The sequence below is a fragment of the Syzygium oleosum genome, unplaced genomic scaffold, assembly GCF_021117445.2.
Source record: "Syzygium oleosum isolate NSW1041296 unplaced genomic scaffold, Sole_v2.1 Sole_v2.18, whole genome shotgun sequence".
Classification (NCBI taxonomy): domain Eukaryota; kingdom Viridiplantae; phylum Streptophyta; class Magnoliopsida; order Myrtales; family Myrtaceae; genus Syzygium; species Syzygium oleosum.
The window spans coordinates 5,177,621-5,200,604 of NW_026607502.1; the positions used below are offsets into that span (position 1 = coordinate 5,177,621).

The 22,984-nt window shown below is 38.7% G+C and overlaps 2 protein-coding genes and 1 pseudogene across 8 annotated transcripts; 1 reads left to right on the forward strand and 2 right to left on the reverse strand.

Moving 5' to 3' along the window:
- Positions 1-2,615: 2,615 nt before the first annotated feature.
- LOC115693261 (uncharacterized) lies at positions 2,616-6,483 on the forward strand. Of its 4 annotated transcripts, none has more exons than XM_030620242.2 (6): positions 2,616-2,777; positions 3,266-3,440; positions 3,823-4,518; positions 5,097-5,547; positions 5,688-5,769; positions 6,073-6,483. In XM_030620242.2, exons 1-6 carry the CDS (start codon positions 2,748-2,750, stop codon positions 6,277-6,279), a joined length of 1,641 nt encoding a protein of 546 aa, XP_030476102.1. In that variant the 5' UTR covers positions 2,616-2,747; the 3' UTR covers positions 6,280-6,483. The 4 variants fall into 4 exon arrangements, with proteins under 4 accessions (XP_030476102.1, XP_030476103.1, XP_030476106.1 ...); XM_030620243.2 differs by having other exon boundaries at positions 5,100-5,547; XM_030620246.2 differs by having other exon boundaries at positions 3,829-4,518.
- Positions 6,484-8,877: 2,394 nt separating this feature from the next.
- LOC115693265 (U2 spliceosomal RNA) lies at positions 8,878-9,033 on the reverse strand (annotated as a pseudogene).
- A 5,008-nt stretch (positions 9,034-14,041) lies between these two features.
- Positions 14,042-22,175, reverse strand: LOC115693254 (auxin response factor 6). 4 transcript variants are annotated; one of them, XM_056319548.1, is made up of 15 exons: positions 21,953-22,175; positions 20,935-21,730; positions 20,240-20,352; positions 19,564-19,662; positions 19,431-19,487; positions 19,192-19,347; positions 18,994-19,078; positions 18,193-18,283; positions 17,652-17,816; positions 17,452-17,574; positions 17,032-17,107; positions 16,765-16,909; positions 15,138-16,279; positions 14,809-14,999; positions 14,042-14,392 (listed from the first exon to the last, which is right to left on the reverse strand). In XM_056319548.1, the coding sequence occupies exons 2-15, from the start codon at positions 20,975-20,977 to the stop codon at positions 14,185-14,187; spliced, it is 2,694 nt and encodes an 897-aa protein (XP_056175523.1). In that variant the 5' UTR covers positions 20,978-21,730; positions 21,953-22,175; the 3' UTR covers positions 14,042-14,184. The 4 variants fall into 4 exon arrangements, with proteins under 4 accessions (XP_056175523.1, XP_056175525.1, XP_056175524.1 ...); XM_056319550.1 differs by having other exon boundaries at positions 21,907-22,175; XM_056319549.1 differs by having other exon boundaries at positions 21,852-22,175.
- Positions 22,176-22,984: the final 809 nt, after the last annotated feature.

Below are 22,984 nucleotides of genomic sequence, written 5' to 3' on the forward strand. Positions count from 1 at the left end.
TTTCAAATTTTAAGTTCTAAGTTTCATATAATATGGGGATAGAGAAAATAAAGATGAAGCTTCTCGCATAAAAAAAAAAGGTTAATATCACGAAAATCTTTAAACTAATACATTTGTGATAAATTTACACAAAACTAATTTTTTAACCATCAAAAACTCCAAACGGGTACATCTGTGATAAATTTATTCTCAATTAGTTTTCGTTAAATTTTACCATCAAATTGCTGAGTTGGATGACACGCGGCGGCCTTAGTTTGTTAAATGTGTACGAGTTTGTGATTTTTCGTGATATTAATCAAATTTAACAGAAACTAACCGAGAGTAAATTTATCACAAATATACTAATTTTAGGTATTTAATGATCAAAAAATTAATTTTAGGTTAATTTATCGTAAACGTATCAATTTGAGGTTTTTTTTTTTTGTAGTATTGAACTTAAAAAAATAAGACGATGTCGAGTCCACGTGTCGTGGAATTGAACGAGGAAAGCTTTTATGGGTTCGTGCGATAATTAAAGCAAGATTCAACATCGCTGTAAATGCGATTTCGATTAGATCGATCAAAATGATTATGCCTACTCCCAAAAAGCCTCTAATTTCCCACTTTTCTGTTTTCCTATTTTATGCTGATTGATTGATTGATAGCGACATATTCACCTTCTAAAAAAAGAAAAAAATTAAATAAAAATCAGAACAATTTCCACGAAAAGGGATGAAAAATACAAGAAAGAAAATCAAAAAAATAAAAAAAATAAAAATCCCAACTTTTCATCATCGCCCTCCCCCCATTCAAACCCCCCCTCGGGGTTAATCATTTCAATCATTTTCCTTGTCCCATCATCGAAGAAAAAAAATTTAAAAAAATTAAAAAAGTTAAAATTTCCAGAAGAAATTAGCGAAATTCGAAGGGCGGCAATTCCTCGGCCACAGGGGGGGCGAAGAGATCGGCGACGCCACCAACTGGGCCAGCGACCCGCTGGGATCTCGACACGTCATCGTTGACCGGATCGGGGGGCCGGTCGTCGGGGATGACGTGGAGGGATCAGGCGAAGTACCGCACTTTTGCGTACTGTTTGGAAATTGAAGGCGGGGAAGACCGGATGGACATGGATGTTTGGTCCCCCGTATGAATACACCCAAGAGCCCGTCGGCTATCGAAGACCGTTGACCGTGGTCGGTTTGAATTTTGACCGCGGTGGGAATTCCCGAAATTGCCCCCTCATTTTTTTAATTTTTTTTTTTGAAAGGGCTAATACCCCGTAAAACCCCAAATTGATATACCCGCGGCAATTTTACCCCAAACTAATTTTTTGACAGCCAGAAACACCGAACTGGTACGCCCGCGACAAATTTTACCCTCAGTTTATTTCCGTTAAATTTTACTGTCGAATTGCTTTGTTAGATGACACGCGGCAATTAAAAGATGTATCAATTTTATGTTTTACCCTCCATTTGTCACAGGCCTACTAGTTTATGATTTTTTGTGGTATTAATTCAATTTAATGGAAACTAACGGAGGGTAAATTTGTCACAAACGTACCAGTTCGGGGTTTTTTGTGGTCAAAAAATTAGTTTTTGGTAAATTTGTCACATGTGTACAAGTTTGAGGTTTTTCATGGTATTAACCCGATTTGGAAAATCCAGTCGATAACAATTTTTTAAAAAAAAATTATTTTTTGTAGAGGGAAAATGAAACGCTCCTCGAAATTGGATTTTTGAGTTATTCATGAAAAGCAATGCTAATCGCTATATAAAATTATGAGGTATTTCATAAGTATCGTTAATTGCACAATATTAGGAAAACAATTAAATTTAGGTATGACAATAAAGCTAATAAAAAAATATTTTACCAGGCACTTCGTATTCTAAATTGATAGAAAAAAATCAGTATCTTTTGTTTCCCACTTAAAATATAGCAATTTATATATAATGCACGTTTGATCTATGAAACGAAGATATACATGAATTATGCATATAATATGCTTAATGACAATCCATTCAAGTCCATCTCTCGACCTGGTATGATCAGAGATGATTATTTATAAAGCGAAAGGGAAATATCAATTAGAATTTTTCTACTAAATTAAATTCTCGATATAAAAAACAGCAACAAAAATGCAAATAAAAATTTTCAAATTAACAGATCATATTTAGGCTCGATAAAAATCTGGCAGATCATCATTTATCCTATAAATTTCATAAACAAAAATACATAACTGGCTGTATAATAAAAGAGATGGGCCCCACATAATTAATTTACACTATTGATAAAAAAATTTGTTTTTAAGTATGATATACTTTAAGATTAATACCACGAAAAATCTCAAGCTGGTACACCTATGATAATTTTACCCCGAACTATTTTTTTGATCGCAAAAAACCCAAAATCGGTACACCTGTGATAAATTTACCTCGAACTATTTTTTTGACCACCAAAAATTTCAAATTAGTACATTTGTGACAATTTTACCCCGAGCTAATTTTTTGATCACCGTAAATCCTAAACTGGTATACCTGTGACAAAAAAATAATTCGGGATAAATTTATCACAAATACATTAATTTAAATTTTTTCGTGATATTAATCCCATACTTTATTTCTATTCTATACCGAAGGAGACTGTCATGAAAGTGCAGAAGTTGCTGTCCGATGAGCTATAAATTCTTCTCTCTCTGTTCCAACCCGTAGAGAGAGAAATTTGTTCATCCCTGTGTTGTAGAGAGAGAAAGGGAGGGAGGGAGGCCGGCTATGGAGTACGAGAGGATAGAGAAGGTTCAGGTACGCCATGTTCTTCCAACTGGGTGTGCAAATTTGATCACCCATTTGCCCGTCGGCTCGAGCTCTTGCTGCTTCGTTGATGCGTTCGAAGCGAGCTCGTTTGCTTGACGAGGATTGCCTTCTTTTTCCGTCTTCCAGTTGTAGTGATTTCCTTCTCTCCTCTGTTCTTCTTCCCTCTGTCTTGTTCTGCGTTCGTGCGGTGTTGAAGGAATGATGGTAGCGTGGATGAATCTCGCTTCTGAGTTGAATTGGTCACGTGGGCATGTCTGTTGTTTGACTGTGTCTCTGCTCGTGATGATTGAGCGAGTTATTTTGCTGTTTGATTGAAAGTTGAGAGTGTTTGGTGTTTGGATTTGCGATTGTGTTGGCAGTAATTGTTGACTCAATGATGGTGTTTGTGTGTGATCTTTTCGTTTCTTTTTTCGAGCTGATGATTTCGTTGAGTGTTTTGACGTTGGTCTTTATGGGTTTAATTCTTCAAAGTGCAGACTGGCATGATCTCTCCGAGGAAATTGAGGATGAAGCTGATGGGTTCTCACCAGCATAGAAAGAAGGATGGGTCCAACAGCAACTCTTCAAGAACATCACCTTCCAAGCTCGAGGACTCCGAGTTCGCGAGAAACAGCTTGCTGGCCTCCAATGATGCCGAATTCGACGAGGAAGGTGCGTGGCTTTCGCCTTTGTCCACTTTTCGTTGCGATAGGTTGAGTTGGGATGGTCTCGAGAGCGTTCTTAAACAGAGTTTTCCAGGCAAATTCTCAGGGAAAACTGCTCTTGAAAAACAACTTATTTTCTGAACAAATTTGTGAAGTGCTTTGAGTTGGTTTGTCTTGGTTCTTCTTGAAATGCTGAGATTGTCTGGACAAGCGCTGTCGATTTTGTAAGTACCTGGTTTAGATTGAGTTCTGATTATTCGAGAAACAGTTCTTCGTGCTCTTGCAAATGCTTTTCCTTGTTTCTTTTTTAGAATTAATCTCATATATGTTGGAACAAGTTGCATCGATTCCAAAATCAAAACTTGCACTGATTGGAAGCTATACTTCAGTTGCAGCTACCAGGGTAGAAACCGCATTAATTAAAGTACCCGTTCAGTCATCTGTTTTGGAACCAGGCCACTATAATCAGGCCTCACTCAATTCCAGAGCGACAGTTGTGAGAGAAAATGAGAATGTAGGCCGTGCTCGCTTCGAACAATTCGCCAAGGGAGATGGCAGCAACTCTAGCGCAGTTTATCCCGTGAGAATATTAGAGGACGAAAATCTTGATTACGATAGCAATGCTAGCTCATCCAGTTTCGAGTTCCACAAAGGGGAGAAGTCAGTTCACCACCATATCAACAGGTCGCTCTCAAGGTCGATGCCATCTAAGTGGAATGATGCTGAGAAATGGATAATGAACAGGCAGAGCGGCCAAGCTAACTATTGGAAGAAGTCCGTTCTGCAAAACCAAACAAATCGCCTGCCAGCGATGAACACAATCAGAGTTGCTCCTGAGCATGCAGGGTGCGAGAATAAGTTACCGTTTGCTAGGGGGTCCGATACCAAGAGAGTCGATTTTTGCCATCCTACTCATCAAATGGGACTTGATAAGTTCTCCTTTGGCCCTCCTGAGGGATTGCCGACTTCAGGTCAATCTAATGGTGGAAATTTACGGGTTGATGCAAGTTCTCAAACTAAGGATTTGAAGGAAGTAGTTCTTGCAGATTCCTCTTGCATAAAAAGCTTCACAGAAGAATCGACAGGTATGAAACTGTTTCTTGCTTTTCAGATTTAGAGTGCCCCTCATCTTTGATAAAACTATAATTGAGCAGTTCTAGTAAGTTTATCAATCTCCACTGGAACTTACTTTTCATGTGATTCTGTTGCCTAGTTATTGTCCTCTCCACTCTCAACGAGCTATTAATATATTTATCAGCTCATTGATTTGTATGATCACTAACTGGGGTGACTGGATGGATGCGTATGCCTATTGTTTTGCAATGAGCCACCGGCAATTGAGGTGCTTCTACGACGTCATTAGCACCGCTATTGTATTTATTTGCAGATTGATAGATGGATTGATAATACGATGTAGGTGTGTTTAAGAAATAAAGTTACACGGGAAAAATCGATGTAAAGCATGAGCATGACGCATTAGTCGTAGTGCATAATATTTTGTGATTTTCTGTAGACATATGAGTGTCCTCAAAAAGTGGGACCGTTGCTCATCACTGCCTCAAAAAGTTCAGTACTTCGTATTTTTTTCTTTTCGTGGGATGCTTGTCTAGAATTGATAATTTTTCCTTACTCTTGCCTCTTATGTTTCAATTAATCAATAAAGCAGGCATTCCTGCAATGAGAGAAGTTTCCATGAGAGATATGGGAACGGAGATGACTCCTGCCACTAGTCAAGAGCCTTCAAGGACAGCAACTCCTGTGGGTTCAGCTACCCCGCTTCGTAGCCCAACTTCGTCGGTGCCATCAACTCCTCGAAGAGGAGCACCAGCTCCTACACCGGTGGGGGATACCACTGATGAAGATTCTCAGCATCCAATGGGATTGTGCAAAAAGGAATTGTCCGAGGAAGAACTGAAGCTGAAGACGAGGAGAGAAATAGTAGCCCTCGGTGTCCAACTGGGTAAAATGAATATTGCTGCTTGGGCAAGTAAAGAAGACTCCGAGAAGAACAAATCTTCCTTGGAAAAAGCTACTTTGGAAGAACTTGAACGGATCGAATTTGAAAAACGTGCAGCTTCTTGGGAGGAAACTGAGAAATCTAAACATACAGCAAGGTTCCTGTTAAAAATTGCTCCCCTTCTGACTGGATTTCATACCACTTCTTTTATCCTCTCTCGAAAAATGTAGAATGCAAAGGTATGTTTCTATTAGTGGGAAAATCTTTTAGCCTGACAATAATAACCCACATTCTCAGGTACAAGCGCGAAGAGATCAAACTGCAAGCATGGGAAAGTCAACAGAAAGCAAAATTGGAAGCAGAAATGCGGAGAATAGAGGTACTTAAAATCATTATCCCTAAAGATGCTAGTCATTGAGAGATAGAACGGTTGTTTAAGAAGCCCAAAAATTAATTGCTTGAATCGGGCAATGATCGAGTCTGTTTTCTGGTATCTCATTTAGTTCTTAGGCCTAATGCAGCTACCGTGTAGCACTTTCTCCTCATCCTCTTCTAGAATCAATGGTCGGTATAGCAAAAGCTATTGTAACATTTGAAGTCATATAGAAAGCCAAGAGCAGGTCAACTAGGTTTCTTTATAGTTTTAGCACTTACTCTTCATTGTGGAGTGACTCTTTTCCAGGCTCAAGTTGACCAAATGAGAGCCCAAGCTCAAGCGAAGATGGTGAAGAAGATTGCACTGGCGAGGCAAAGATCGGAGGAGAAACGCGCTGCAGCCGAGGCCAGAAGGAATAGCGAGGCGGAGAGGACTGCCGCGCAGGCAGAATACATTCGTCAAACCGGACGAATGCCGTCATCTCCTTACATCTGCTGTGGTGGTTGGTTGTGATAAGAACATCAAAGGATAAGACAGACAAAGTGGCCCAAAAGAGTGTCATGGCATGTCTACTTTAAATGTGTACCCTTGTACGTATCAATCAAGCTACCTGTTTTTCGGCTTAGACGCAGAGACGCGATCTTAAATTCTCACATGACATGTTGGTCGTGATGATGTTAATGGTTGAGTATATGAAGAATATAGGTTTTGCTTCAATCGCTGTGGCGTTTGAACTCTACAGTGCTTTTAACAGCAACTTCAGAAGGCGTATTCCATGGCAGGAAGCCTTCATTTCTGGGCCTACGAGTTCTGATGCTGAAGGTTTCGGGTTCTGTTTTTGTATTGCTAGTGCTTCAAACCCGGCTTTGCGCAAAAAATATTTTCGCCGAAGGAATAAGAATTAGGATCGTCTTCAGCTAGATTTAGAAAAATGTTTTTTGTTATATGGCATAAAAAATTTGACTACTACAATTTATGAGAACATGTTGTACTGCACTAAGATAAGAGTTTTCTCAAACGCTCATTTTTTGCAAATCTTTCTGAAAAAGAGGACACTTCCAAATTTTTTATTTTTAAAAACCTTTATCAATTAGGAGAAAATCTAAAAACTTGCCTTTCCAATAGCACAAAAAAAATTTCTTAGAAAAGATTGAAATTGCTTACGATGAAAGAAAGTTTTCTAATTAACTATTGTGTATTTAATTTAAAAGTCTATTATGCTATAACATTCTCAATCAATCTATTTAATACCACAACACTTCAAATAATTGCTAATTATTTAGCTCTATATTACATATAGTTATATAAAATTCTAAAAAAATCTCTATTTGAAAAGAGGCAACTACTTTTACAAGTTACGGTAATCAGTATAATAATATCATTAATATATATGTATATAGTAATATTAATATAACTACATAATATTTATAGTTATACATAATTAAGTACTAACAAGATTATTCATGTAGAACCACTGGGGTTTACCTCAGTGACCACCCTTCCTACTTGAGAAGGGAGAGGTTGGGAGTTCGAATCTCTGCTTTTTTAGGGGGGCTAGGGGCGATGACATGTAATTTCAGATGTGTGTTTCGACTCCCGTGCCCTGCAAGAGGCAGGACAAAAGTCTGAGAGTGAGTTGAGGGTTAAAGTAGGACAAACCAAAAAAACAAAATATTCATGTAGTTATGCCATCTGAATATATATATATATATATATATGTATGTATGTATGTATGTATGTATGTATGTATGTATGTATGTATGTATCTCATATAATTGATATAATAATGATAGAATAAATTCCACGGTTTGTAATATCATATCATAAAAGTTAATATTATAATAACATAAGAATAAAAAATAATAGCTATCTATGCAATTTGATATCAGTAAAATTTTATAAGCTATCAAATAATCTTGATTTTGAAAAAAGGCAATCGTCTTTAGTAGAATAATGGAAGTCATTATAATGTTTTTATTGTAAGATCTGTAACAATTTGGTGATATCTTACAAATGATGACAGATTATATAATTATGAATAACCTTGAATAATTAAGTAACTGCAATACTTGTGTCGTAGAAATGTTTATAATATCTTATGTTTTGTAATTTTATATGTAAATTGTGTAAATTTTTGTAACATGATTAGCATGGTTATTAATTACTTGATCGAATATTACATATGATAACTTTCATATTTTAATGTAACTTTATGCATAACTTAATAATTAGATATATTATTCAAAATCTATATTTCTTAGTGTAGACTAGATTATCATCTTTAAATATCTCATCTCATTTAATACTGATAATCCTAAAAAATGAAAATTCAAAATTATCTCATTATAATCCAATTCCAATTATTTAAGTCATCCTACAAGTGAGTTTTATTATTTTACTGAAAACTTAATATGATCTACCAAAAAGATGTAAAAATTTATTGAACTAAATGATGTATACCTAAGCAGAATGTACAATTAAACTGGAAATTGCACATGCATCGGGTACGGATGAATTTCAATTATATTAATATGTAATCACTGTAAGATGATTATGACGTTGTAATCGCCTAATATTCGAGTCGGGTAATAAGAAATTATGCTAACTATGTGGAGGATAATATCATCATTAACATATCAATAGAGCCACTAGATCAAACGGGTTAGACAACATTGGCCTGTTCTTTTTACGCATACATTTCGAGAGGGAAATATTATATGTTCGGATTGGCCCTATGCCTCAAAAAAATCATTTTTTATATAATCAATATAACATAGGATATATATTAATCGTGTGCAAGCAATTATATGAACACAATTATTAGACTGTATCGGTAATTAGAAAGGACAGCTGCCTGTTTTTCATAAAAAACTTTATTTTATCAAGATTTCAGCATTCGGTAAAAGAAAATTTTTTGTGCTATCAAAAAGGCAAGTTTTTAAATTTTTAAAAAATTGATGAGTTTGAAAATTTTTTTGCTATCAAAAAGGTAAGGACAGCTGCCTATTTTTAATAAACCAATGATTTCTCAATGCTATCAGTTATCTTTTTCTCTTTTATATGATTGAAAAAAGATTTCATAAATAATTTACCTAAAATATGAGCTACGTAAAGATTTTAGCTTCATTTTTATAAGTGAAAGAAGCAATAATTTTTAGGAAAACGTTTTCAAAATCATTCATTTTCCACGAAACAAGCACATCCTTAGATTTAATTGACAAGAATAGGTGCTTCACTTGATCATAGCCAAATGGCCGAGAAAGGTATAGAACATGATTTTAAATGGGGAAATTACCCAAAAATGTCTTAAACCTATTTTTTTGTGCCGATTCAATCCTAAATCTTTCAATTTGGTCAATTTAGTCATAATAAATATTTTAATTGTGTCAATTTAGTCCTTCTAACATGGTGGTCTAGACAATTTTTGCAATTTTATTTTCCTGATTTTTTAATTTTTTTCCTTTCTCTTTTATTTTTTTTTATTTTTGTTTCCAACCATGGGCCAGCGAGGTTACCAGCCGACCCTTGCCAAGTCTGGGCAAAGGCAAGGTCCACGACGCCTGGCCGGCCCAGGGTTGAAAAAATATAAATAAAAAAAAGAAGAAGAAATAATGAAAGATTCAAAAAATTTTAAAAATTTTAAAAAATTATCCATGTTAGTATTGGTCATGCCACGTAAGACTGTCGACTCTAACTAAACCTCTACGTCGGCGATTCAGAAGAATTAAATTGGCAAATCGTCAAAAGGTTTGAGATCGAATTGACAAATCGTCTAAATATTTATGACTAAATTGACATGATTGAAAAGTCTAAATTGACAAATCGTCAAAAGATTTAGAACTTAGCCGAAGTTTTATACCCAAAAAAAAAAAAAAAGCCAAATCAACTACACTTTTGTAATACGGCCATTGGTCAACCACATGTTACTTTATGGAAGCTTTTTCCCCTTTCCCTTTTCCCAGAGTGGGGGGGCTCGTCTCAAAGTAGTCCCTGAATTGATGATTACGTATCAATCGACCTCCCATCTCACCGACCGCACAAATCTTTTATCGGTAGACGAACACGATGCGCGTCGCGTGCCGCATTTCGTGTCATGGATCGGGGTAATTTTGTCACATATGTTATTTGAGCACATGCAGCTCAACGTGCGCTCCAAATCGATAAAAGAAAGTACCCCGAGTTTCCAATTAGCCTACATCTTAATCCCCTAATTTCCCGAATTTCGATCCTTCGTTCGTCCAGAGAGAAGGCGATTGCACGCCCCGTGAGAGCCTGGCCAACATAAAGAGCGCAATTGCATCTGATTTGGAAAACATGATTTTCCCCGTCACGCTCAAAGCAAGCCGTACGGATCATTAACAGGAAAAGGCGCACATAGCTATATAATCACAGATAAAGCAACCTAAGTGCGCCACTGAAATAGATTTGAGAGGTTGCGTCTGCGTCTGCATCTGCGTTTGTCCACGGCGAGACGTTGTCGTGGTAGGGGTTGCGTCGCAACCGCGGCTGGAGGAGCATTGTCGTCGATGTCGACGTCGGGGTAGCTGAGTCACTGCCGTATATCGCCGGCAGCAACGTTCGGGAGCGAGGTTGTGAGCTTCGGGTGGACGAGAGTGTGGAGAAAAGGGACCGGCCGACCGAATGCCACCGGTGTCATGAAACTGATGAAGGGCGTCAACGAGTTCCGCAACGGCCACGTATAAGAAATTTATCACAATTCATGATGTATGTCACCTTAATTATTTTACATGGACTTCCTAATTTAAAATTGTTGAACAGAAGACCTAATGAGAAGCAATACCAACTAATAAAGAAATGTAACCATGATACTCCAATTAATTATCATAATTAATAGAAGTGAAATATGCCAAATTAATTTGGAAAAATAATAAAGTCTTACCTCATTAATGGGCCTCTCTGAACTGAACTTTTGTGAGTAAGCCCAGCCATTATGAGCTTCTTATTTTTGGTTGATAAAAAAAAAAAATTGGCACTCAGCAACGAAGAAAATGCATGTGCTATAATAACCTAACATGATGGACCGCATTTTCTCATGCATGAATTGAGCACATCTCTTTTTTTTTTTTGTTGTTGTGAAATTATCACAATAAAAGTACCTCCAAAAAAATCTTGCCAAGAATCTCTAGGCGTATCGCATTCAAGACTTAAAGCTCAAAACAAAGCAGAGGCAACTCGAAGAAGCTTCAACGAGCATGTCATCTCTGTTAGAAAGTTCGATCCAGATACTCGAATTCATAGAGCGATGTGGGATGCTTTAACACCCCATCTTACGTGGGGCACGTGGAAAGTGATGAATGACGTCCGCATATGCGAAATAAATCAAGACAAAACCAGATTGGGATACTATGTAAAATGTTGTAGACAAGCGATGTGGGATATTTTAGCAATCTCCTTGAAGATAATAATTCGTTAATTTATCGAGATAATATAATGATCGACTTCCAAACCACCCCCAGTCCTTGTGATAATAATTTGTTTTAAAAGTTTAAGGCGTCAGATAAAAACTTGCTTTAATATGTAATTATTCTAATAATTCACTTCACGCATAAGCTAGATTTTGGCTTGAGCTTGAAGCATGGAAATGTGTAATTGGCGATGCAAATAGGGGCTTCAAAAGATTAAAATTTAGGACATTCTGCTATGATACCAGGTGAGAATTTGTAAGATTACTGCTAACTGTTTTAAAAGTTTAAGCTGTTAGATGAAATAGTGATTTAATATGTAATAACATTATTCTAATAATCCTAAATCTTTAGTATAGTGTCCAAATTTTGTCATGCTTGCTTTTCCCGGTGATTTATTGGTTAATTGTGAAACTCCTCATAGTCATCATTGTCCCATCTCAACCTAACCAAAAGCGCATCTCAGTTTGATATCAATTTGTGGTAGTAATGTCAGATGCATGTTTCTCTCCATTATTCTTTGGGGTCTCCTAAGATTGCATAGTCACTCATTTTCATTGGCACATGTAAAACAGGATAAAACAGATAGAGATCTCTCTCTCTCTCCACCAACACAAGAATTGCAGGAAAAGAAAAGAAAAAAAGGCTTCTTATTGGGGACTATAATTGATGATAGTGCCCTATCTCGTGAGATTTTGTGAGGCCACTGTCGATTGTTCTAAAAGTTTAAGGCGTTAGATAAAGACTTGCTTTAATATGTAATTATTCTAATAACTCCCTTCACGCATAGGCTGGGATTTGGCTTGAGCTTAAAGCGTGGAAATGTGTAATTGGGAAGGCAGCTAGGGGTTTGAAAATATTTGAACTCAGGATTTTCTGCTCTGATACCATGTGAAAATTTGTGAGATCGCGAATTGTTTTAAAAGTTTAAGCTGTTAGATAAAAGAGTGATTTAATATGTAATTACATTATTCTAATAATCCTAAATCTTTAGTATAGTGTCCAAATTTTGTCATGCTTGCTTTTCCCCGGTGATTTATTGGTTAATTGTGAAACTCCTCATAGTCATCATTGTCCCATCTCAACCTAACCAAAAGCGCATCTCAGTTTGATATCAATTTGTGGTAGTAATGTCAGATGCATGTTGCTCTCCATTATTCTTTGGGGTCACCTAAGATTGCATAGTCACTCATTTTCATTGGCACATGTAAAACAGGATAAAACAGATAGATCTCTCTCTCTCCACCAACACAAGAATTGCAGGAAAAGAAAAGAAAAAAAGGCTTCTTACTGGGGACTATAATTGATGATAGTGCCCTATCTTGTCACCATTCCATACACCACACAAAAGAAAAGAGGACCTTATCAAAATGACCAAACCCCACCACATGCACAAAAACTCCAAAACCCATACTTCATTATTATTTCATTTCCACCTTTCAACTAGCTAGTGTCCAGCCCAACCCCCAAGGAAAGGGAGCTCAATTTGAAAAATTTTTCCTGCCTTTCCAAAAGTTACAAAGAATGAAAACATACACAAATTTCTAACTTCTCAACTCTATAACTATTGTTTTGACTAGCTTTGATATAGTGATAGGACAAAAAAAAAGACTTTATTTTTTAATGATCCCGTGACAAGGTTGCTCTCATGCTTTCGACTCGGGAACTAACGGTTGTGAATTCAATTCCTACCATAAAAAACTCAGATCTACCGTGCTAGTTCCCTTTCAGATGGCTGGTTAATTACGGTCATGCCCTATTTAAAAAAAAAGAAAGATGCATATTAAGCACCGTTATAAATGGAAAAATTGATGTCTTAAAACAAATTACCAGAAGCAATTTAGAGACATCAAAAGTACCTTAAAATAGCCACCATTTACTAAGTCCATGTCGTCTATAATTAGCAGAAGATGTGATCATAATTCAAACCTAATAAGGAATTTCCAGACAACAATCTCCAGAAAACCTTAATTTGATTGCACTTGTTCTCAAGGGACAAGAAAGGTTTTGCATTGTCTTTAGATGACTAGGTTGTGGTGGTGAAAGTAAATATATAAAACAGAAAAAAATAAAAAAACAGAAATAGAAAAAGAAAAGAGGTACAATGAAATTAGGAGGGCCACACTCCTCTCACTTGTCATATCCACTGAAACTTCATTGGGTCCATATACACGGAAAAACACATTGTGGGTGTTAATCAGATACACAGCACATGAAACCCTCACAAGCTGAATCATCATGAAGAAAAATCTAGCCAACATATAAAATCACAACCAATTAACATAGTTATATCTTTATAAACCAAAAAAAAAGTAAAATATTTATCCAAAGGGAGAAAGGAAAAAGTCTCTTTTAGCTGTGTATTAGTGACCTGATCTAGCACAAGCTAACTGCATATATCTAAAGGTCCTCTTATTATGTCATTTCAATTTCGAAGTCTAGGAATTATTAACAAAACTCACTCTGCTCGACACAAATAATCACAAATTCACAGTTGAAGAACAGATTGAAGCTCCGAGTACGCATTCTTTGAGACGTGATTACCTAAATATATTACTTAGATAAAAGAATCGCTTTACCTTAGTAGCAATTTCAGAGAGATTCATTTACGATACGTTTATATGCCCATACCCAGAGACACAGAAAGGTAAGCCAGAAACACAGAAAGTTTCGTGGTCTCCAGCTCCTTAAGACCCCAAGATAATGTCACACAAGCACTACAGATACTTCTACTACACAGATAGAACGTCGATGAATAAGCAAGTAGAACGTCTACAATAACCAGCATATCTCATGTCATGATATCACTAATTTCCTAGTAGCAATATGGCATATATCACAATTCGGAAACATGGGAGAGAAGCAAATATCATTACAGTGCTAAATTACGCATAAGTGTTACGATCTACGGTAAGAGCTAAGCAAGTCGTTTTTCCCAACCACAGATGGCCTGGACAAGACTGAATATTACAGGAGGAAATCGCATCTTAAGTGGTCATAGAGTTCCATAATCAAGAGACCCCACAGATGGTATTCCGGAGCTCATGGTTCTAGAATCCTGTCTGTTTGTGAATTCATCGCAACTGCCGTTCGAGAGCCTCTGAACAGGGACGGAACTCAGAAGCTCCAGACCTCGTTTGCCCATTTGCTGGACTTCTTGAGGTGAGAGTATCTTGATGCACCACACACTGTTCACAAACTCCCTGCAGCAAGAAACAATACAATTATAAGTTTAACATACAAGCCGCGTGTAGCATAAAATCGAGAAGAGCCCAAAAATTGGAATTCGTCTAACAAGAAGTCCATTAAATAATCATTTACGGAATAACTTCAAGACCAGTTGCAGAACTGTCCTTCGATAATCTTGATAGCTACAAGAGGTAAATCGGCATTCAAGACCCTTAACCTGCTAGAGATACCAGAATACATTACAAGCACTTGGATATTTCACATGATCCTAAACCCTACCCACGCGATCAAATATATTCATGCGTGCATATACTAGTGCACCAGAAAGAACCAGACAGAACATAGGGATTATTAACTGAAACTCGCAATTTATCGTGAGGAAAAAAATGAAACTTTAAATTCGATAAGAATAGAGAGGATGTCAACTCACGGCCAAGGGCCATCACCAAGGAGAAGAACATCATTCTCCCTATCTACGAATACAAGCTGCCAGCCTGATCTCACAGGGTCCTCCAACTGGCCTTCAAGGCTAAACATGTGAGCAAGCTCACTCCGCAGCTCGTTGTAGCTGCTGAATTTCGTGATGTCTAGTGACCTGCCGAAGGACCCTGACTTGTAAACCTGTCAAGTAGACCAAACACCGTATTCAAAATCAGCAAGTCATCATAACAAAATACAAAACTATAACAATTCAAAATATTAGTACATAAAATCCTCGCGATGAACATTTTAGAAGTTAGGCTGCAGAAGGTCAGTTACCTTAACAAAGGTTCTAGTCGGTGGGTTTACATGATTCAGATTTTCTGGTGACTGCAGAAAACCAGAATCATCGATGCCACTGGGAGGGGCCACCGATGGATTAGGTGCAAAGTCTGCACCACTGTTGCTGATATAGTTAGAAGGGAAGGGCATGGATGTCGAGTCACTCTCACTGCCAACAGCCCTTAGGCTCGAGATCCCATTTTGCATCAGAAGTGATGAGGGTTCTAGATTAACTCCAAATAAAAGATGGCTCTGCACGTCAGTGACTTCTTGATCCAAACATTCTCTGCCAGGAAAAGGTGGCAATGAGACAGAACTTGGAGAAAGATTATTCTGAGGCGGGCCCAGCTGATCCATCTGAGGCAGAACGCATTGGGAAGCCCCTGAAGGAACAAGAGATTCAATTGCAGCTCGCTTTGACGGCCAGGAAGAAGGGGACACCAAGGAATTGGTCCTGGGCAAGTTGAGGTGATGGGGTGACCCATCTTGAGTAAAAGAGCCCAAGAGGGTCTGCAGGGGAGAGACAACAGGGCTAGTGACAGGATTGCCAGTTGAATCAGAAAAGCTCAGTTGCTGGCAAAGGGAAGGCATGGTTTGCAATGATGCAGTGTGAGACTGAGAGGCCGAAGTGAATTGAGACGGGGAAGAAGCACTTGGAATCTGCTCCTGGTTGACCAGCTGCTGCCGCAGCTGCTCTTGCTGTGGCAGCTGTTGATTAGTAAACGAGTTCTGATGCTGCAGCTGTCGCTGGAGAAGGTGAGACTGCACTTGATCTTGAGAAACTGAATGATGGGGGCTCTCTCTACTCCCTTGGAGAAGAGACTGCTGAGGCTGAGTTGACGTCAACATTTGGGACGGCACCAAAGAAGCGGAAGCGCTTGGTATGTTCTGCACATGCTGAACAGGCATAAGGGATGTGGCAGCCAGCTTGCAGGGATCCACGGCTCTCATTTCCTGTAGAGCTGCGGCAGCCATAGCTTGGTACATGTCTGTTTGCAACCCGAGCATGGACGCATCCAGCCTCGGTTGCATCCACGGTGTCAACCCCATCCCCTGGAAATTTAGGGACTGAATTCCTCGGTCTCCATCTCGAAGCCACATCGATGGAGAAGCCATTCCCATATCATCATCCCTGAGGCCTTGGATCAACAGAAAAAACCAATCAGAAGACCAGCAGAAGAAAGAGAAGGCTATATGGATTTTCTCGTGATTATAGTGATGTTAATCGTGCAAGTATATTCAAAACCTACACGATCCCTGTCAGAATGACTTAACTTACTAATCATACAATAGTTTCATGATCTTGATAACTCTGAGATAGTTCCATATAATGTCTGACAAATATATCGACTGGAAAAAAAAAGTCTGACAAATATGAAAGTGTTAAGCCATAATAATTAATTATTTTTGAATAGGTGAAACCATTCATATAAATCCCTTAACAGGCATTAATGTAGTATCTCTGTGAAAGATGAAACATCACTTGCAATAAATATATTGGGAAAAAGGAGAAACATGAAGCTGATCTGACATTCAGAGCAACACCTTACAGTGGCAAATTTATTGTAGAGGAAAGCCAATTCGTATTGCAAAGGCTCAACATCGGTACACGGTAAAAGCATACCATAAGAGGGTAGTCCAGGTGGCCAAGGGCGTTTGAGCCTTAGGGGAAAGGGAGATGGGTACATCGGAAATGTTGTAAGTGGTTCAATCTCCCACAGTGACACTCTTGGCTGTCTCTCCCCAGCCGTGGATTCATCCCATCCGACCTGCATGCATTCGTCAATCGCCATAAAGTCAATCAAAAGGGTCCAAATATAACCTACTAAACTACCTATCCAACTTTGACCGAAAAAAAAACTACCTATCCAGCAAACTGGTGGAAGCATACCTTCACAGATCGCCAATGCGAATTTGGCCATCGAACAGGATCCAAGTCACATATGCCTGTAATAGTTCCCATATAGCTGTACATCCAAAATATTTTTTCATTCAGTTTACATTAGACTCCTCCAAAGGCATTTCTTGGCCACAATACTGTAGGGTGGAACTAGCAAAACTGTAACAAGAATGCAAGTCCAAACTGTTTTGACAAAGAAATCAAGGGAAAAGAATAACATGAAGGAAACTCAATAGTCCCTTCTCCCTTCACGAAGATCACATACAGTAGCTAAAATGTTCTTTGACATGAAGCCATTATTGCAGGGAAAAAAAATCCAACGGTACACAAATGAGAAGTATTCTAAGCCAAATAAACAGTCTAAACTTACAGCAACTATAATGGATCATAGCTGAAAAGCCTGAAACTTACCGCCTGACACTAGATTCTTCTGTTTCGAAAAGCATCCGAAAGCGCATGCCAACAGAAACGCGTGTATGATAAACAGCTTTGATGTATTTGGCCAGGGATATGACAAACTCAGATGGGCTAGCCCTGTGGCAAAATGTCATGAGCTTTAGAAGGATATGAGAATTTTACACCTTCCTCAAAGGACCAAGTTGTACTTGTACCTTGGGTTATAAAATATGGTGAAGCGGCTATTTGTTGCAGCTGCATGGGCTGCAGCTGCAAGAAGACCCAAGTGCATGCTGTCGCATGATAAAACTGATGATGGCATCACAGTTTGAGGTCGATTAGCACGTCTAACCCCGAGAAGTAATTGGTTCTTCTCATTCCTGATGAAACAAATCAGACCATGGTAAGAGGGCAAACTCTAAGTATGTTCACCAGACAAATCCATCCATATTTTTGTTGCAAAGGTATTGACACAATTGAGTATGAGGAACAAGAAGTTAGTGCACCCACACCCACAGTGCTACGACTCATTCAGAGAGCATCAGCAGAGAAGAGGCAAATGACATGCAAGTTGAGGGCTCCTTTCAACAATAGATTTTCTCTGTCTATAATTCCGATAGTGAGTGTTCAGGGTAGGAAATTTCCTAAAAGTACTCTCAGCATGCAGAGAACTCTTGAGATGGAACGTTAGATAATGTAGTAGTTAAAAGAAAATCATGGTAATGAGGCAAACTACAACCTAGTTACACTGCTTACCATATAAAGAGCACTGAATCACCAGCAACAAGCCTTTTAGCGCTAACAAACACACTCCATCCTGTTGTAAGAAGATGCCTCTTTGGCTGACCTGCTCAAATAAGAGGCAGTGGTTGGTGATAAGCACATGTGTAACAATACTGAACTAGTCTTGTTGCACAATGATAACAATCCAGAACAGTGACAGAAAAACAATCAGAAAAGTCCAGACTCATATCCTAGCTTTTTTTGACAAGGCAAACAAAGTAGAGATGTAAGGCGGGAGAAATATTAAGATGACATAGGAAGAGAGTACAATCTGATGATGCCTCATCAGACAAGTATCAGATAGAGAATTTAAAAGGTAGACAACTGCTACGTCATCTTTCGCACATTCTTAGCACTTATCATTTGTCTACCGAAATAGGTTGGGAAGCAGAGGTTAGGTGAGACACCCTTTTAGTAACATAACAAGGCTCCAAGATGAAAAGATTAAGACTCACATATGGGCGAACAAACAGAACAATCAATCATTGCTAACCAAGGTGGAATTTTCATTATGCAATTTTCTCATCAGCCTCACTAGCTGTAGTTCTGTTCTTGTAATAAGGAACCTCATTCTTCACCGTTAATAAACTATTAAACTGCATATACTTAGGCATCAGCAAGATTTACACAACACGTTAACTTCAAGTAGGATAAGATTGCGGCTTCAAGCCTAGAAGTACATGGCTCAAACACAGATGATGCATTTGTTAAAAAATAAGTGCCCATTTTTTGCTTGTATTCTTGCATCATAATTGAAATGTCAAGAACACTTACCGCGAAATATATGCCTAAATTTCCATTCGTTGTCATGAAGATCCCTTGCAATTAATTCCTGGGCTGGAGGCTGTAGGGAGTAATCCTGTAAATTACACACATTGGTCAGTGATGCGTCATGGATTTATCACTGATCTTCAGATGCCACGCGCACACTGAGAAGCAGAGACATGTGCAGAGAGAGAGAGAGAGAGAGACCAAAGGTGGGAACACTTTTTCAGCTGCCCGGCGAGGAACTGAGAAACCACCATGTGTACTGGTATCACTGGCAGTCAATGTTTTACAAAAGTAATTTGTGGGTTGCTTGCTGGGGGAGCCTAATTCTGCTGGAAGGTATGCTTCCTTTTGCTCTTGCTACAAAAGAAATATAATTCTGAGAAAAACCAGGCAAAGCCACAAAAGATCAATACATTAATCAAGGAAGTTATGTAGCATACTGGACTAAGAGGTTGCAATGTCATTTGAGCATATACTTCATCCGTCTCAATATCTGCCTGGAGTTAACAACAGCTTGAAACTTTTAGGCACAATTTCAGGAAACATTAGAGGTAGAGAGGGAAAAGGTCTTACATGCATTGTCACGTTGTGAAGCTGGCAGATAAGTTGTGGAGGCAAGCTTGGGTAGTTAGGAATTTGAGCATCTACCTCTTGATTGGTCGATGCTGCAACCTGATTAATTATGACGATGATGTCCACAGTCAAGTTGGTTGTAAATGCGGGAGTAGTATTTTAGCGATCACTGGCAGTCTATGAAAAGATTAAAAATGATGCCAAGTGTGTCCAACATAAAAAGTTCAAGATGCGATTTTTCACCAGCTGCTACCATGAAAGACACTTGCGAATAAGCCTGTTGGGTGGGTTTGTAAACTCAGATCATACATAAAACGCAAAATTAATGGCTTGTCTAGTTCATGATCAGTACAGCAAAAGTAAAGATTAAACTACAGAAAGAGATCCTTGGTTTGTTAAATAGGAAGTTATTCTTATGTTTCTTCGTAGAGCTAATATCCACGTCCTTCCCTCAAGCCAGATGGGGCTCTTTGTGAAAGAAGATGAACCAAAACGGCTACAGAGCAATCTCAAACTGCAGGCTAATTAAGGCAGCCTCCACGGTTGGCAGGCTTACTGATTTGTTTATTTACGTACTTCACTCTTCTTCAGAAAGCACAAGCTGACGTACAGAATACATCACCCAATCCAAAATCAATTTGTACAAGATCGTGCATCCAAATTCTCCTCTACTGACCTGCTCGCTATGACCCTGAGGGAAGTAGACAACTCTGCTTCCGATAGCAGGCAAAGAAACAAGAGGACCAGCGCAAGCATGCCAAAGTTCAGAATTCAAAACTCTCTTTTCACCTGCAATATTTTGAAAGAGATGAATGAACACATTAAGAGCTTTGAAATCAAAAACAAGATAGGCTAGTGGTGAAAACCAGTAGCACACAAGATAACATGGGCACTTGACACGGACATGGCGCAGAAGAGAGATTGAATTCTCTCTCTTTTTCCCAATTGTGGCTTCTTAGAGGTAACAGCAAGAACCAAAATTCAGCATCCAAGAATTTAGAAAAAGCAAATTTAGCTGGACCAAGAAAAATGAACCCATCTGCCGGGGCATCTGAAAAAGCACTTCACTAAGGGAGGAAAAAGCAAAGACATGAAAAAAGTCACATCTTTTTGCTCACTAAGCAAGAATTTGGTTGAACAAGCCAGCCAACATCTTTATGGTCAAGCTTTTGGTCCTCATACTTGTAAATCATTTTCGAAAAACTCCTGAGCAAGGAAAATTGTAGCTAACCCAAATTTTAAAACATAATACAACAATTTATGTCAGTAGAAATCTGAAAAACAAAATTTTTCCAGTTGCTTAGGTCACCCAGACCAGAGAGATGAGAGAAATTCAAGCACAAAGTTACACCCAAAAAACAAGAAACATACCTTCCTGGGTTTGGGGAGAAAAACCTGCAGAAGACAGCCTCATTTTTTTGGCAATCAGAACTGCAAAATCCAAATTTCAGCGGAACTCTGAAATCTGAACTTCTTTAAGAAAAAATCAACCCCCACTAAAGGAGATCCAAAATTGTGAACCTTCTTTTATTTTCACTAAAATTCTCTGGATACAAGTACACAACCCACTGCACTGACCAAGAAAAACTTTTTTTTCTTTTTACCGCGATTTTCCCTTCATAATATAACACCAGACTTTTGCATCCCCATCACCTTCTCTGACAAAACCCCCAAAATCAAATCCACATACTCCATCTTATTGAACTGCTTCAAACTACTCAAAGCTGGTCTAGCTCAAGACCTTTTTATAATGCTGAAACCACAGATAATGATCCATCCCAGAACCTTCAACCAAACCCAGTTCCGCTACAAAACACAATCCATTTCAGCCTCATTCGCTCTCAGTCAATTTCATTTGAAACCATAGAAAATCGCCACAAAATGTTCCCAAACTCGAGTAAGAAACTTCATAACCCGAGTCCTCAGAGAACAGAACCCACCATCTTCAGCTGCTCAAGAAGCTTCTGATTCAACGAGATTGAGGCCCAATAACTCCAAACCCAAGAAAGCACAACCCCCAGATACAAAGGCAACGACGAAACTGGATCCCAAGATTCAAGAAAGCAAGATTTTCTCTCAAACACAGAAACCCAGATGAAGACTAGCAGAATTCAACGATTCAAGCATGAGGACGACGATGGAGATGACGAAACCCGAGTTCGAGCTCCTGTAAACATAGGAAGAGAGGTTACTACTGTAGAGGAAGCATTTATATTCACACACACGGGGCATGGAAGGGTACACGTGAGGGGTTCTTCTGAAGGAAAAGGAAAGAGATGAAAATGAACATGGGGGGGTTCGGTCTCTGTTTCCAGTAATGGAAAAGGAACAGCGAGGTGTCACTGGTAATGGTGGTGAGGAAGAAGCATGAAGACTGTAGTTGAAGTACTGCCAGTGGGTGGTAGTTCTGCTGCTACTTGCGCTTTTACCCCCTTCTCTCTCCCTTCCTCCCTCTGTATCCGTCTCTCTCTCTCTCTCTCTCTCTGAAGACTCTGTTTTTGGTGTGTGAGAAAAGAAAAAAGGGGAGAGGAGAGAGAAGATCTGACAATCATTTCTCTCTCATGCACGCCCTCCTTCTCTCTCTAAGAAGACCATTCGTTTTTCTTTGTTGTTTTTTCTTTTTCAAAATTTTTCTCTCTTTGGCTCTCCAAGGTACAAGAGACAGCAAGAAATGGCAGTCGTCTGTTGATGGAGAGACTCCCCTTATCAATCTAGGACAATTCAGTGAAGAAGCCTGAAATGCCCTCAGATGAAGTTGAATTTTACAGGAATTGGTTTGCCTTCCTTTTGGTTTTTTGATTTTTGGGTTAATAGTTAAGTCATGCCAAATTTTTATACACTTTTTTTCGCAAAATAAAATGGTGTCGGTTCATACCATCCATACATAGTATTTAGACTATTCGTATCAATGAAAAATCAATCATTGGTTTTTTAAACTAAACTCTAGTTTCGACGTGACTTTTTTAAACGAAATTGAAGTCCAATGTGAAAGATTCTTCGTCTAACGTGGCATGATTAACCAAAACGACGGTGTTAAATTTAAAGTTATGCTTTGTCTAAAATTCAATTTCTTCAATCTTCAACCATGGCAGTGTGTTCACAACCATTGTTACACATGCCATGGAGGAGCAGTCGTCCTCTTCGCGTGCTAGGAGGGTGAGGTGTTGCGAATGTGGAGGGAGACATAGGACCAGGGAGCGGGTCGATGGAGCGGCGGAGAGTAGAGGACTGAGGTTGGGAGGGGTTGGGGGAGGAGGGTCATGGAGAAGACACGTGATGGAGCCAACTTGGAGCGATCGGATGGTGGAGGATCGGCTAGGATCTTTGAGTTTGGCTGCAGTGGTCTGAGTTAAGAGATCGCAAGAGGTGATGAAGAAGAAGATGATGTCTTGAGGTAATGCAGGAGGAAGGAGGAAGATAC